Source organism: Annulohypoxylon maeteangense (genome assembly GCF_022496945.1).
Source record: "Annulohypoxylon maeteangense strain CBS 123835 unplaced genomic scaffold GGS22scaffold_6, whole genome shotgun sequence".
Taxonomy (NCBI): Eukaryota; Fungi; Ascomycota; class Sordariomycetes; order Xylariales; family Hypoxylaceae; genus Annulohypoxylon; species Annulohypoxylon maeteangense.
The window spans coordinates 931,992-944,508 of NW_025953253.1; the positions used below are offsets into that span (position 1 = coordinate 931,992).

The 12,517-nt window shown below is 45.6% G+C and overlaps 6 protein-coding genes and 1 non-coding gene across 7 annotated transcripts; 4 read left to right on the forward strand and 3 right to left on the reverse strand.

The window, feature by feature from the left end:
* Nucleotides 1–63: 63 nt before the first annotated feature.
* On the reverse strand, nt 64–1,033 carry GGS22DRAFT_187392 (uncharacterized protein; the record flags this gene model as incomplete). Its single annotated transcript, XM_047964581.1, has 2 exons — nt 64–894; nt 947–1,033. The coding sequence occupies 2 exons, from the start codon at nt 1,031–1,033 to the stop codon at nt 64–66; spliced, it is 918 nt and encodes a 305-aa protein (XP_047819991.1).
* A 1,385-nt stretch (nt 1,034–2,418) lies between these two features.
* GGS22DRAFT_199492 (HAD-like domain-containing protein) lies at nt 2,419–3,203 on the forward strand (the record flags this gene model as incomplete). The annotated part of the gene is made up of 1 exon (XM_047966295.1): nt 2,419–3,203. The coding sequence occupies one exon, from the start codon at nt 2,419–2,421 to the stop codon at nt 3,145–3,147; it is 729 nt and encodes a 242-aa protein (XP_047819992.1). The 3' UTR covers nt 3,148–3,203.
* Nucleotides 3,204–3,828: 625 nt separating this feature from the next.
* Nucleotides 3,829–3,918, forward strand: GGS22DRAFT_t52. The gene has a single exon. It is a non-coding gene; the product is annotated as a tRNA-Arg (tRNA).
* Nucleotides 3,907–5,497, reverse strand: GGS22DRAFT_160073 (alpha/beta-hydrolase). The gene has a single exon (XM_047960879.1). The coding sequence runs from the start codon at nt 5,280–5,282 to the stop codon at nt 4,119–4,121; it is 1,164 nt and encodes a 387-aa protein (XP_047819993.1). The 5' UTR covers nt 5,283–5,497; the 3' UTR covers nt 3,907–4,118.
* Nucleotides 5,498–5,656: 159 nt separating this feature from the next.
* Nucleotides 5,657–8,467, forward strand: GGS22DRAFT_160074 (HET-domain-containing protein). Its single transcript, XM_047960880.1, has 3 exons — nt 5,657–5,725; nt 5,859–6,597; nt 6,654–8,467. Exons 2-3 carry the CDS (start codon nt 5,934–5,936, stop codon nt 8,414–8,416), a joined length of 2,427 nt encoding a protein of 808 aa, XP_047819994.1. The 5' UTR covers nt 5,657–5,725; nt 5,859–5,933; the 3' UTR covers nt 8,417–8,467.
* GGS22DRAFT_160078 (pyridoxamine 5'-phosphate oxidase-domain-containing protein) lies at nt 8,434–9,907 on the reverse strand. The gene has a single exon (XM_047960881.1). The coding sequence runs from the start codon at nt 9,466–9,468 to the stop codon at nt 8,683–8,685; it is 786 nt and encodes a 261-aa protein (XP_047819995.1). The 5' UTR covers nt 9,469–9,907; the 3' UTR covers nt 8,434–8,682.
* A 388-nt stretch (nt 9,908–10,295) lies between these two features.
* Nucleotides 10,296–11,703, forward strand: GGS22DRAFT_160079 (ribosomal protein S30). The gene is made up of 4 exons (XM_047960882.1): nt 10,296–10,504; nt 10,561–10,586; nt 10,901–11,005; nt 11,065–11,703. Exons 1-4 carry the CDS (start codon nt 10,471–10,473, stop codon nt 11,086–11,088), a joined length of 189 nt encoding a protein of 62 aa, XP_047819996.1. The 5' UTR covers nt 10,296–10,470; the 3' UTR covers nt 11,089–11,703.
* The last annotated feature ends 814 nt before the right edge of the window (nt 11,704–12,517 follow it).

Genomic DNA, 12,517 nt, shown 5'->3' on the forward strand with positions numbered 1-12,517 from the left:
CCCGCAAGATGGCAAAGGAAACTGAGGACGAAGAAGAAGACTGATAACTTGTGGGGAGCCTTTTTAGTAGTCGTAAATGTCCATCATGTCGTCATCCTCGTATTCATCCTTGCGTTTATCCTCATCTTTGGCCTCGATCTCGGTTTGTCCTTTCTTAATGGCAGGTCCGATGTTCGCATGGTCTCCGTCGCGCTTGGTCTTCTCACTCTCGGGGCGATAAGCGTTCAAGCCAAAGCTTCCGGCATGGGCATTAAGGCGCATGATCCAGACGTAGAGCGTGTCTAGAGCCTCTTCAGATTCCCAGAGAATGATGTCGTTTCTGGTAATCTTTCCCTTGTAGTAGCTTTCCGATTCCGGGTGATAGAATTGAAGTTCGCCAGTCAAAACACTGAAGCTAGCGAGCAAGAGAATACCGGACATCAGGCTAGAGTCTCCAGGTATCATCTTGAGGCGCTGACCTCGGGGCTTGAGTGCTGCACGTGCTACTTCGCTGATGAACGCACCACTCTTATAAGCACTCTCGAATCGCGAAGGCTCATTGCTCTCGAATATGCCATTGGTGTACACTCCTCGAAACTCCAGGTACATGCGGTTCTTCTTGGCTATCATGTAGCTGCAAGCTCGAAGAATGATGTCCTTGTTCTCCTGAAGGGGTAGCATGATCACCTTGAGAGCCGAGATGTCCGATCGGTAGGTGTTTCTAAAGGAAGTCTCGTTGAATACCACCCAGTGCATGGACTTGAAAGGTGGGTTGGCAATGTTACAATCATCGTTGAGAGACTCGGGAAGGCGGACTAGTAGAACCTCGCCATCTCGGCCGGCGCGACGAATCCTCACAGACTTCTCGTACGTAATCTCAGAACCCAGAATGAGACCGATGGATTTATGAGGGATCTCAATTCGCCATTAGTAAATGTAATGCAGTTCAGTTAAATGTATAGCTCACCTTTTGTTGAGAATCATCCATGTCTGCATCCTCCACCTGATCAGCAGGGTGATCGAGGACCACGGCGGAATCGCGTTTTTGAGACATAATCACAATAATTCATGTAATTGAGAGATTGCCCTTGATCAAGGTTTCCTGTCTAGAACGCGGGTAAGTGGAAGGAAGTCGGATGTTCCTGCCGTTAAGATTGACGAGATTGATGGATTGTCAAAAGTATGAGAGTTTGTAACCTGGCGATTGAGAGGCCTTGCTAGATGATCTCTTGGAAGATTGTCTAGAAAAGACCAGCGTTGGGAAACGCGATCTGTAAGTAATGTTATTCTCTCTCTCTCTTTTTTTTCTTGTGTAGTAGGCTTATAAATTACGAGATATAAACCTACCTTGATATGGATATTGGCTGAACCACGTAATTCCTATGATATATTTGTTGGATGAGGAAGAAAGGTGTGTAGTAGATAAGGAATAAGTTGAATGAAAACTCGTATGTTTACCCTCCCCTACTACTATAGTGCCCACGCTCGTGAGGCAAAAAAAGTCGCCCTGGAGATGTAAGGATTAGGTTTGACTTGAATTGGTACCCGAGCAGGTAATAAATGGTATGCGGGTCTGAGCATGAAAATGAATTTCGACTCCGGAATCTTCTATCGTTGAGAATAGAATAAATAACAGTGCTGTCAGAGTGACGGGGAGTATAGAGGTAGTTTTACATACAACAATATGCTTTAGTGTCTCCGTCGTCAATTATAACTTACTAAACTAATACAGTGTTACGGCAAAGGCAATATTATAGTTTGAGCCGCTTAATCTGCTAACACTGTAAGAACTGTGTTGTCTGAGATTTGACTCTACAACGACTAAAATTAACATAGCAAATGTTGACAATAATGAGTTCAAAACATCAAAATATTGTGGATCAAAGGACTAACTGCTTATGGGCTCGTACTTTTGTGAATATAAAAGGGAAAATATCTGTCAGGAAGGAACGTCGAAGAAGTTAGTTGTGGTAAGTCGAAAAATAGCGTTGAAGGGGGAACACTGAAGTTGTCAGTATCGGCTCCAGTGACATTCACACTTCTAGTAAGACTACCTAGTATACTTGAAAATTAGTAGAAACCAACCTTACAATTCATCCATAAGCTCTTTCCCTCACTTATTGTTAGATATTTAACATTAAAATGCTCATAATTTGGATTGTATCAATATTGAGTCTCCGGAATGTTATTGTGGGCCTAGATAGGGGCATATGAAGTGGACCATGAGGGGTCATCCTTATTATCCTCCCTATTAAGGTATCTAATCGGATCATCGAATCTTTCTCATAAATAATTCTAAGATGCTGAATACCTATATGGTCTGAGATCTAAGCTGTAACTAATATTCTATTTTATTTATTCTCTTCCGATTGTCATCATTGGAGATCATATGGCTACGAAGACATCTCCCGGATCTCCTCCAATCCGCGCATATTCGACATGGACGGTCTCCTCATCAACTCTGAAGACGTGATCACTTTATCCATAAACCAACTTCTTGAGAAATACCAGAGACCCCCTTTTACACAGTCCATTCGAGCTCAGCTCATGGGTGTTCCTAACTCGACAAATGGGGACTTGTTCCATAATTGGGCTAAGCTGCCTATCTCCCGCGAGCAATTCGCTCGTGAGTCATCAGAGCAAATGCGACTAGATTTCCCCAAGTGTGAGCCTCTTCCCGGTGCCGAGAAGCTTTTGGAGGATCTCAGTAACGCATGTAACGCTTCTGGGGATAGAATTGAGCTGGCTTTAGCATCTGGCACCAAGACAAATTCTTACGAACTGAAAACATCACGTCCGGAAACAAAACGACTACTTAGTTTCTTCCGGTCTGAAAGGCGCATCCTGGGTGATGACCCACGGGTAAAGGGTCGAGGGAAGCCTGCGCCTGATATTTATTTGGTCGCCTTACAGTCTTTGAACTCGACAGCGGACCCCAATGAGAACGAAATCAAACCTAATGAGTGTTTAGTCTTTGAAGATAGCTTGGTAGGGGTAGAAGCGGCAAGGCGGGCAGGCATGAGGGTTATTTGGGTACCACACCCAGATGTGGGGGCCGAATGTCAAGCAAACGAGAAGGAGATGTTAACCGGAGGGGCTGGAATGATTAAACTTGAAAGTCTAGAGCATTTTGACTACATGAATTATGGGATATATTTATCGCCTTAAGCATGTATGTACGGTATGAAGTGTATCTAAGGCCACACTTAGAGTCAGCTTAAGGGGATGTGTTGAAACATGACCTTGAAACTTCCCTTGTGATACTAAGACATCTTTCCCTCTTTACTAACTGTATTATTGGAGCATTTGAATTAGTATGAGAGGCTATAATATACGATGGTCTGATAATACCGTTGACTCGAGTGCCATCCCAAGGTACTAAGTAGTAAGTAGGTACATCATAAACGTGATCACAACCAGATGAGCGCGAAAATGGATATCAACATAGCCACAACATCTAATAAACGATAAATATTGTTTGCTTACCTGTGACTCAGAGGTACCTATGTATCAAGCCGAGCGACTGAGACTCAAGCTGAAGCAAAAAGGAGGGCAGGCATTGGTGGAACGGGAAGGTGCAGATGGCAGCTAGATACTATAGGTACCTACCTAGGCAGACAGGTAGCCGTGGCGTAGCTGCCTAGGAAATTTTATATCGATTGACGCACCTGCCATTCTGCAAACGAAACACGATAAGGCTTGCAAGGCATAGACGTCATCCGCCTTGTTACAGGTAAGTAGCTCTAGAAGTACCATAGAACCGTAGAAACGCCGTACATACGTACTTTCTCTTAATAAGTATTAATAACAAACTGTTCATTCATTGTTGACCGGAAGCTGCAAGAATCAGCCGTACTAGAGAAATGGTTAACTCGTCGGCCTCCTAATTGCCTATGCAATGAAAGCCGAAGATTCCCGGTTCGAGTCCGGGGTGCGGTGATGTTTTTTATTCTTTTACTCTTTTATCTATTTTCTATTTAATACATATTCCATCTTATCGCTTAAGAAGTGTGTTCGTGTATTATAATACCCGTATGAAGAAGCCTACAGAGACAAGTGCAGGTATATCGATAGTGGCTGAACAGACAAACGCGGATATGCCCATCATCACCACATCCGCCAACCACCTCCCGAAAATATCATAGAGTACCTAAAAACGCTAAAATCTCTTTAATCACAGCATCCGGCTGTTCTTGCTGTACCCAATGTCCGGCCCCCTCTATAAACCTCGCACCTCTGAAGTAGAACGTCTTGACAGAACTCGGATCCGTGTAGGCTTCCAGAGCACCCGGTTGTTGATAATTACCCCAGTCCTTCTCTCCGCTAATAAAAGCACACGGCACCTCTATCTTTCTACCTGCGAACAGTAACATATCCCTAGCCGACTGCGGCGTCGACGCCGTTTGGGCGCGGTACCAATTCAACGCGCCCTGGAACCCCGTGCGCGCCCACTCGTCGCAATAAACCCGAAGATCCTCTTTCGAAAGCCACCGCTCCGTCTTTGAAAGATCCTCGTCCCTCATATTCGAAAACACGGTCCCCGGCATAGAATGTTCGTCTCGCATGATATAGTACTCCGGCATGACCTCCAGCTCCTTCGCATCCCATTTCTTCAGTGGCCGCGGGTCGTTCTTATCCCAGTCCGCGGACTTGAGGTGGAAGTATCCGCGGAGAAACTTCTCCAGGCCTTGTGGTGGGTTATCCCAGTCTTGCGCGGCATGGGAGCTGGAGTTGTACCACTTGTAGTGTTTCCGCGGCGGGTCCAGCTTCGCGAGCTCGGCCTGAATGTCGATCTTCTTCGGCGCGGTGGGATGTGGTGGTGGGTGATGTGGGTGGCTCATCTGGACCGTGGAACGAAACATATCGGGGCGCATTAGCGCGGCCATGGCCGAGCTCACGGCGCCGAAGTCGTGGCCGATGATGCTGCTTACGGTAGTGTATCCTAGTCCGTAGACTAGACACACGAGATCGCGGACTAGGTTCGTCATAGTGAAGTCGTTGAGCTCGACCTCGCCGAAGGGCTGGTGATGTGGCCAGCCTAGTGTGCGACCGTATCCGCGCTGGTCCGGCGCCACGCAGTAGTACCCGGCCGCGGCGATCTTGGGGAGTATTTTGCGCCATGAGTATGCGAGCTCGGGAAATCCGTGACAGAAGAGTATGAGAGGGTTTCCAGGTTCACCGGCTTTGAGGACGTGGAAGTCGAGTCCGCATGATGAGGAACAGTCGATGAAGTCCGAGGTGATACCCTCAGGTAAGGGAAGCGCAGGTAGTGCCTCGTCTGAGAGGCCTGGGTCTTTGTTCATAATGAATGTTTATGGCAGATAGATATGAGCCCGTATCCTAGATAGTAACTTGAAAATTACGCTTCTTGGTGAGAGGGAATGAAGTTGGATTGTATAGAACATTAGGTACCTAAGGAATATAGAAGGTTCCAAGGTTACACTTACTCTCAGTGCAGTCTCGGTACCGCAGTTCATAGCCCCGCACGCATCCCGCTGTAGCCATCCCGTTGTAGCTTGTTTCTAGTTACGTCAGCGCAGCAGCAGCGATGTATTATTCTTCATTAGACTGGTGTCAGAGCTTGGCCAAAGATTTCAGCCCTCACTCAGCCGCATTGCTGCGGTAGATAATACGTGAATTTTGGAAAATGACTCATTTTCTACATTTTTACTCTGCTAATCTTCCAGTTGGACGACTGATAAATATGAGTGGCTTCTACATATCAGAACATTGTCTTGATAGTTAGGTAGGTAGTTATAGTATATCACTACCGCGCCAAGTAATCTCTAGGATATTATCACCTGACCTATTCAAATCTTTTAAACAACCCGTTTCTAGGATCTATAAGATTTTTAACAATTCATCTAATGATTTCAAAGTTTAAAAAAGTCTTCAGATCCCATCCTAGCGCGTCGAGAAAGAGCCGCAGGCAGACGATAATTCTCGAAAATGACATGTCTTCAAAATCCGGACCTCTGTCTCTTTGCCAGAGATGTCAAGAATGGGGCAAAATCAACATCCACAATATGACTTACGGAGACATCATTAATCAGGCGGGTGATAAATCTACTACAATCAAAGAGTACGTTAGCATCGAGCAGCTAGCTCAGCAACCCTATTGTGCTATCTGCACTTCCATCCTCAATGTATATTATATGCGCAGCCAAGTCATTCCTGTGCTTCAATCATGGCCTGCCCGGCGGATCGTCGTCTGTATCACAGGCCCCTTCTACCTAGACAAGGGAATTTCCAATGCTGGTAAACTCTTACCTCGTGGGCCTGACATCTCGGACCCAAATTACATCGCCATTAGGATGTTTCTAAAAATCGAAGTGTCAACTCTACCTTTAGAGAGCTCGGAGGAAAACAAAGAGGAACCAAGTTTTACCTATCGTGTCGGCCAAGTTAATGTAGCCATGAAAGAGGTTTCTGGTGCGCCGACGCAGTTTACTGCCACTCCGCAATTCGTGATGAAATACTCGAACGAGGCGACTCCTGTGTTGTGCGACATCAACGAGTGGGAAATACCGTTCTTTAATATCCAAGTTCTGAGAGACTGGCTGAGACATTGTGACGAGTATCACGGGAAGCAGTGTGTCGATCAAAATAATAAAAATGGTGGGTTACACGAAGTATTCTTAATGGAGACGAATCCGGTAACTAAAGCATGTCAGCTACCCTTCCTGTCGGCTTCCGAGTCATCGATACGCATGATATGAAGATCCTGCAACCCAACGGTTTCGTTCGGTACGTCGCGTTGAGTTATATGTGGTCAGGAGAATCGGGTAATGATATCCAATTGGAAGAGTCTAACGTTGAAGGGCTTGAGGTGAAGGACAGCATAAGAGCGCTCTCAATTCCTGGCGTAATCGCTGATGCGATTGCTCTATGTCGAGACCTAGGCGAGAGATTTTTATGGGTTGATCGTCTTTGCATTGTTCAAGACGATTCAGTTAACAAGCCGATTCAGATTAACGCGATGGACAGGATTTACTCATTAGCAAATTTCACAATTGTTGCAGCTCTCAACACACGTACTGGCCTGGGGTTACCGGGGTTCACCAACCGGCCCCGGCATCCGCGTTCTTCAGCCTGGGCCCCACCTCACGATGCAGAGGTTGAAGCGCAGGGGATTACAGTTCAACATATTATTGATGGTTCTGTTGGCACGTCCCTTTGGAATAAAAGAGCCTGGACTTTTCAGGAGAGATTACTATCCAAAAGGCGTCTTTTTATCACTGAATACCAAGTTATTTACGAGTGTTGCAAGGGACAGGCTACTGAACTACTTACATGGGGCAATCAGACTGCTTATGAACCGATTGCAGGACAAGATTCGGTAACAAGAGGCGATTCTTCTTTTGAAGATGAAGAGACGTCTGGTTCCCAGCAAATCGATGAGGTGCTTGGCTTTTATACCAAGAGCCAATACAGCGGTAATTCCTACGCTATCAAGGAAACATCCTCAATACGAGATTATTGCTTTTGGGTGAAGGATTACACCACTCGACAATTGTCGTTTGGGACAGACATATTAAACGCATTTATCGGAGTTGGAAATGCGCTCGGTGCGGCCTTGAGCTCACGAATGCTCTATGGTATTCCTGAAAAATATCTTGCTCAGTGTCTTCTGTGGTCTACGTCGGGTGTGGCATATCCTCGAGGCGAGACATACGAGATACCTAGCTGGAGCTGGGCCTCATGCTTGAGCCCCGTTCTCTACGATTGGCGCTATGTTGACTATGACAGGTACTTCTTTAAACTAGCAAGTCTAGTTTATTTCTATTATCAGGACCCAGGCCAAGGGTTACGGAGACTCGACGTCGAAGAAAGGTGGATGGAGGATGAAATCTCGATCGAAGACCTCTCGAGGCGAGAAGACTTACCTGCGCTCTCCGGCAGGCGTATTCCCGGCGAATGGAGGACTAATAGAGATTGGAGAGATTGTCCGCAAAATCCGTGGCGGGCCGTCGAACACCAGACCCTGGATCCGGATGCTTGCAGGATCGCGGCCATGTTTCCCGGTGCACTTATTTTCAACACCACCGTCGCTTCTTTAGGAATAGACCATATGTATTATAAAGATGGCATACCTGAAAAATATCAGGTGTTCAACGCCTCTCTTAGTAATATATCGGGTGAGCATGTAGGAATCTTGAGCGAATTGGACTTTGACTGGGTCGAGGCACATCGTAGTGCTGAAGGCAACAAGAAGCTCTTCGACGTCATCGTGGTATCTGGAGGACTGGTGAAATACTCGATGAGGAACAATTACGCTTTCTTCGGCTATTGGGATAAGATGTGGCTCCTCAATGTCATGCTAGTCCAAAGGCTGCCCTGTAAGCCGTTCGTCGCTAGGAGGGTCGCCGTAGGGACTGTAACGTTATCTAAGTGGAAAGATTGTAATCCGAGATGGGAAACTGTTGTTCTTCATTAAAAAAATGTTTTTAAAAATTACCATATAAATGAAATAAATTCATTAAAGCTAGTTTCTTTATGCTACAGATACATAACTCATGTAACTCTCAATGTTATGTAGTCAGCCGCTATCACAAGCTAAAGAACGGAGATGAATGTACAAACATGTGATACGTAGATATCGTTAAACATCCAACATACAATATTTCCTAACAATTTCTCAAAGTACGACCTCCGAAGTAGTAGGCCTCAGCTAATACCCGCTACGCTAATTCCATCCAATGCTTAGAGATCTAAGCTCCACTCATTCCAACCTTTCTTCTCACCGGGCAGTCTCACGGCCTCCCATTCCTTCCTGGTGACGTTCTTCCATTCGTCGACGGGAATCCAGCCGATGTAGGCTCTGTCGCCAAAGCCGCCGATCCAGTAGACCTGGGTAACAACAAGTCTCACAAATTCGGATGCGTGGATTGGATTTCCGGGCAGCCAGTACTTCGAGTCGGGGTGAGTATCTACATAGCACGATGTCATAGCCTTGACAGATGCCTCGTCGACTTTCTCGATATAGCCCAGCAGGCTGTATCGAGGAAGGTTAACCGCGCTGTAGGGAACTCGGTCTTTGGAATCATCATCGCTTCCGAAGAACCAATTGGACCAGGTTGACTTAATGCGCTTGTCGGGTGGGTACGGGGGCGTCCACTCTTGAGCCAGGCTGATATTCGAGCCTGCATCGACGTTCTTGAAACTTGTGCCGATCTTGATGGCTAGGAAGGATGGGTTTCCGTCCTCCTCACAATCGGCTACGTACTCCATCAACCCGAGAGGCATACCTCCGAGGCCATCTGGTTGGCGGGGTCCGGAGGAGTCCGGGAAGACGGTAGAAAGAGTTCCAAGTGGAGTAAGGGCTAAGATGCGGCGACCGAGCACTGCGGATTCATAAGAGGTAGGAATCTTGTAGCTAGATTCCGAAGCCGGAGGGTTGTTGAATACATATTGCTGATCTGAAGCTGGTTCAGCCACATGGGAACAGGCAGCTAAAGAGATAAACGATAGGCTGCTGAGGAACCTCATTGCGGCAGTGGATGTAGTACCGAACGGATAGCTGCAAGGGTTAGGTAAAGCCCGTGATTATGGGAAGGACAGTAGAGTTGAGAGTTTAAATGCGCGGTTTAAGAATGAAAGAAGCCCTTTATTAAACCCTAATACTATTTGATAGATGGCGTTTAGCGGTCTGTTGAAGCTTCAGCAAACGGGAAGGAGGCCGGTCACCGGTCTGAAGTTCAGGTGCGATCCCATGTGAATGATGTATCAGGTGGGACGACTAGGATAATTGCGGGTCTGGGACTTGCCTCAACCGTTTTAGTCATCTGAAACCATGTTACGTATAAGTATATTGTACCCGAATGTCTATCCTTGATGGCGTGGAAATAAATCCACGATGTGACTTCAAGATTCCAAGTACGAGGTAGATATGTAGATATATCTACGGAAACCTATAATTCAGCTTGTCATATTTGTTAAAGTTAAAATGAGAAATATCTTGAAAGATTTTCTACGTATACCTTCCTAATGTACTGTAGCTGTGCAGGTACATATGTACGATACATGACGACCTGTTTTAGTTACAGATTCATAGCGTCGGAAGATGGCAAGCTGCAGCTGCATGGGTAGAACTGAATTGAAAGTCTAGATTGGTCCCATTGAAGCTTACCGGTCGGGCAAACTGACCTCGGAGCCTTGAGCTACCCTTACTTACCTAATCACCTTCATTTAGTAAAGTCTTCAATAAAAGGTTAATGTCAAAATATGCATTTAGAAAAAGTCACATGACCAGGGTTTGGTTAACCTTTTGCGGAAAAATTAACGAATTTTAAGTGCCTAGGCTATCTCCGGTATGACTCTTTTTGCTTAGAAACCCTGCCACGCTCCACTCTCATACGCCGAGACTTGCGAATTCATCAGCAAAATCCATTTACCTGCAAAAAACAACCCACATCGTTTCCTCAACCCCTTCCCAACTTCATCGACACCAAAACACACTGCCATTTTCACGACATCTCAAAGTTCGACAAGATGGGAAAAGTTCACGGATCTCTCGCCCGTGCTGGTATGTTGATTCTGATAGGATATTAACAGATGAATGAAATGCTGATTATGCGACAGGCAAGGTCAAGTCTCAGACCCCTAAGGTTAGTTTATTCGAAATTATCACAAAACCTCTGTCCCTACGATGAAGGAGCGCGCGTTCATCCTGGACGATGGACTATTCGACTGCGACGAATATTTTGAACGTTTAGCAACTTGGGTGACTAGATAGTTGATGATGGATGGTTCGCCACTCGATTTTTTGACGATAATCTCCGACCGAAAGGCTTACCAGCGACTACATTCTCCGTCATCCCGATTACTACGAACGCGCGCTTTCTCATCGAAATGATACTTCCACGCGATGGATACATCATAGATGCAATCATAGCGATGCGAGACTAATACATTAAAATAGGTTGAGAAGCAAGAGAAGAGCAAGACCCCCAAGGGCCGTGCCAAGAAGAGACTCACATACACCCGACGATTCGTCAACGTCACTCTGACTGGTGGCAAGCGCAAGGTGCGTTCTCTTTATTTGTTCTAACCCTCGGCATCAGCGAAATACTTACGTTTACCTAGATGAACCCCAACCCCGGCACATAAGCTTGATATAGCACCCACCCCTTGAGAGCAGCCATGGCCTTATTCGAGAGGATTTGGAAAGCGAATACACATCTGATTCGATATTGGTCTGAACATCCACCTCTATGGCATCTGGCAGACAACAGAAACAACCTGCTCTACTGCGATCAGAATTGAATGGGAGACGGTACGGTGGTTACGGATGCATATGGTTTTGCATCTTTCATTAGGGAGTCACACGGCATCATCGTTCTGGCTTGGTCATTACTTGCAAGTCTCTCGTCTGTACTTATGCAGCTATTGCCCAAAAAGTGGCAATAATCAGAGAATACCTCTTCCTCTGTATGTTGTTGGCGCCGGTGAAAGTGATAATCGTTCGATACGTCTATAATTGGCAAATTTCGTCATGGCGTAGGTTTGTCGATGTTAGTTTGCTTAGGATATGTTGATTCTGGCCCATGTAACCTTTCTCTGACCACTGTCTCTTCATCTACTCCGACGGGTCAACATATTCCCATATTATATAAATATGAGGACGCGTTAGGTTTGGGTATATCTAAGAAGTACCTAGGAATGAACCCCTTCTGTTTCTATCAGATAAAGAGATATGAGAGACTTCTTCAAGGAACGTATACCGTCGTCGTTTATGAGTATCATACTCAGATGAATATCTATCCACATTACTCATCCCCAAAAGCTATGTTATTATTCACTTCGATCTCATCTAGAGAAACAGGATTCATTCATCTCATATTCTGAAAATAACTATGCCACTTGCAAATGTACGTCTTCCCGATTTAACCTTTTACAAAGCCTATATATAAAATGATATTCGTACGAGAGAGACGGATCTTATACAAGTCTCCCGAATATACTAGCGTAACAGGGTAAACCCCAACCCATCGGCCATTTTTACCGTAGTCAGTAGGTAGTGGTATAGTGCCCTCTAGCCCACTCGTATTCGGCGACGATCGAGTTCGTACAATATCATTACCCCCCTGCTCTCCGGCCAATCCGGTACGGCATAACAGACGCCAAATCCATTCTAAAGCGCTCCAATGAACAGCTAGAATTGGTTTTCCCTTCCATCCTAATTGAGAATGACGTATTCTGAAGCCCAGTTCTTAACGTCCAGACGACGTAGATGAATAGGTATGTAAACTTGGAAGAAGACAGTGAGCAAAAAGCGTATGAGATGAGAAAATAGAAGCTTAGAGACCATATACATAGCAGGAACTTTCATATTATACTAGGTGTCTATTCTTCTAGTCAGTCTTAGGTGATACATCAAGAATCAAACCTTGTAATACCTAGTCAATATCCCAACTCAAAAAAGCACAGTCTTTAACCATAGAAGCTCCTACAAAGTCAATCAATCACGTACCCCTAGGCCCAAGTCCCGCGAACAAGCACACGTGCATGTATAACTTTACTAGTAGTGTATTATTCA

Coding starts and splice junctions, on each gene's coding strand:
- GGS22DRAFT_160073 (XM_047960879.1), bottom strand. CDS start 5,282: ATGAACAAAGACCCAGGCCTCTCAGACGAGGCACTACCTGCGCTTCCC.
- GGS22DRAFT_160074 (XM_047960880.1), top strand. CDS start 5,934: ATGTCTTCAAAATCCGGACCTCTGTCTCTTTGCCAGAGATGTCAAGAA. Junction 6,598..6,653: donor CGATCAAAATAATAAAAATG/GTGGGTTACACG, acceptor AAAGCATGTCAG/CTACCCTTCCTGTCGGCTTC.
- GGS22DRAFT_160078 (XM_047960881.1), bottom strand. CDS start 9,468: ATGAGGTTCCTCAGCAGCCTATCGTTTATCTCTTTAGCTGCCTGTTCC.
- GGS22DRAFT_160079 (XM_047960882.1), top strand. CDS start 10,471: ATGGGAAAAGTTCACGGATCTCTCGCCCGTGCTG. Junction 10,505..10,560: donor CGGATCTCTCGCCCGTGCTG/GTATGTTGATTC, acceptor ATTATGCGACAG/GCAAGGTCAAGTCTCAGACC. Junction 10,587..10,900: donor TCAAGTCTCAGACCCCTAAG/GTTAGTTTATTC, acceptor ACATTAAAATAG/GTTGAGAAGCAAGAGAAGAG.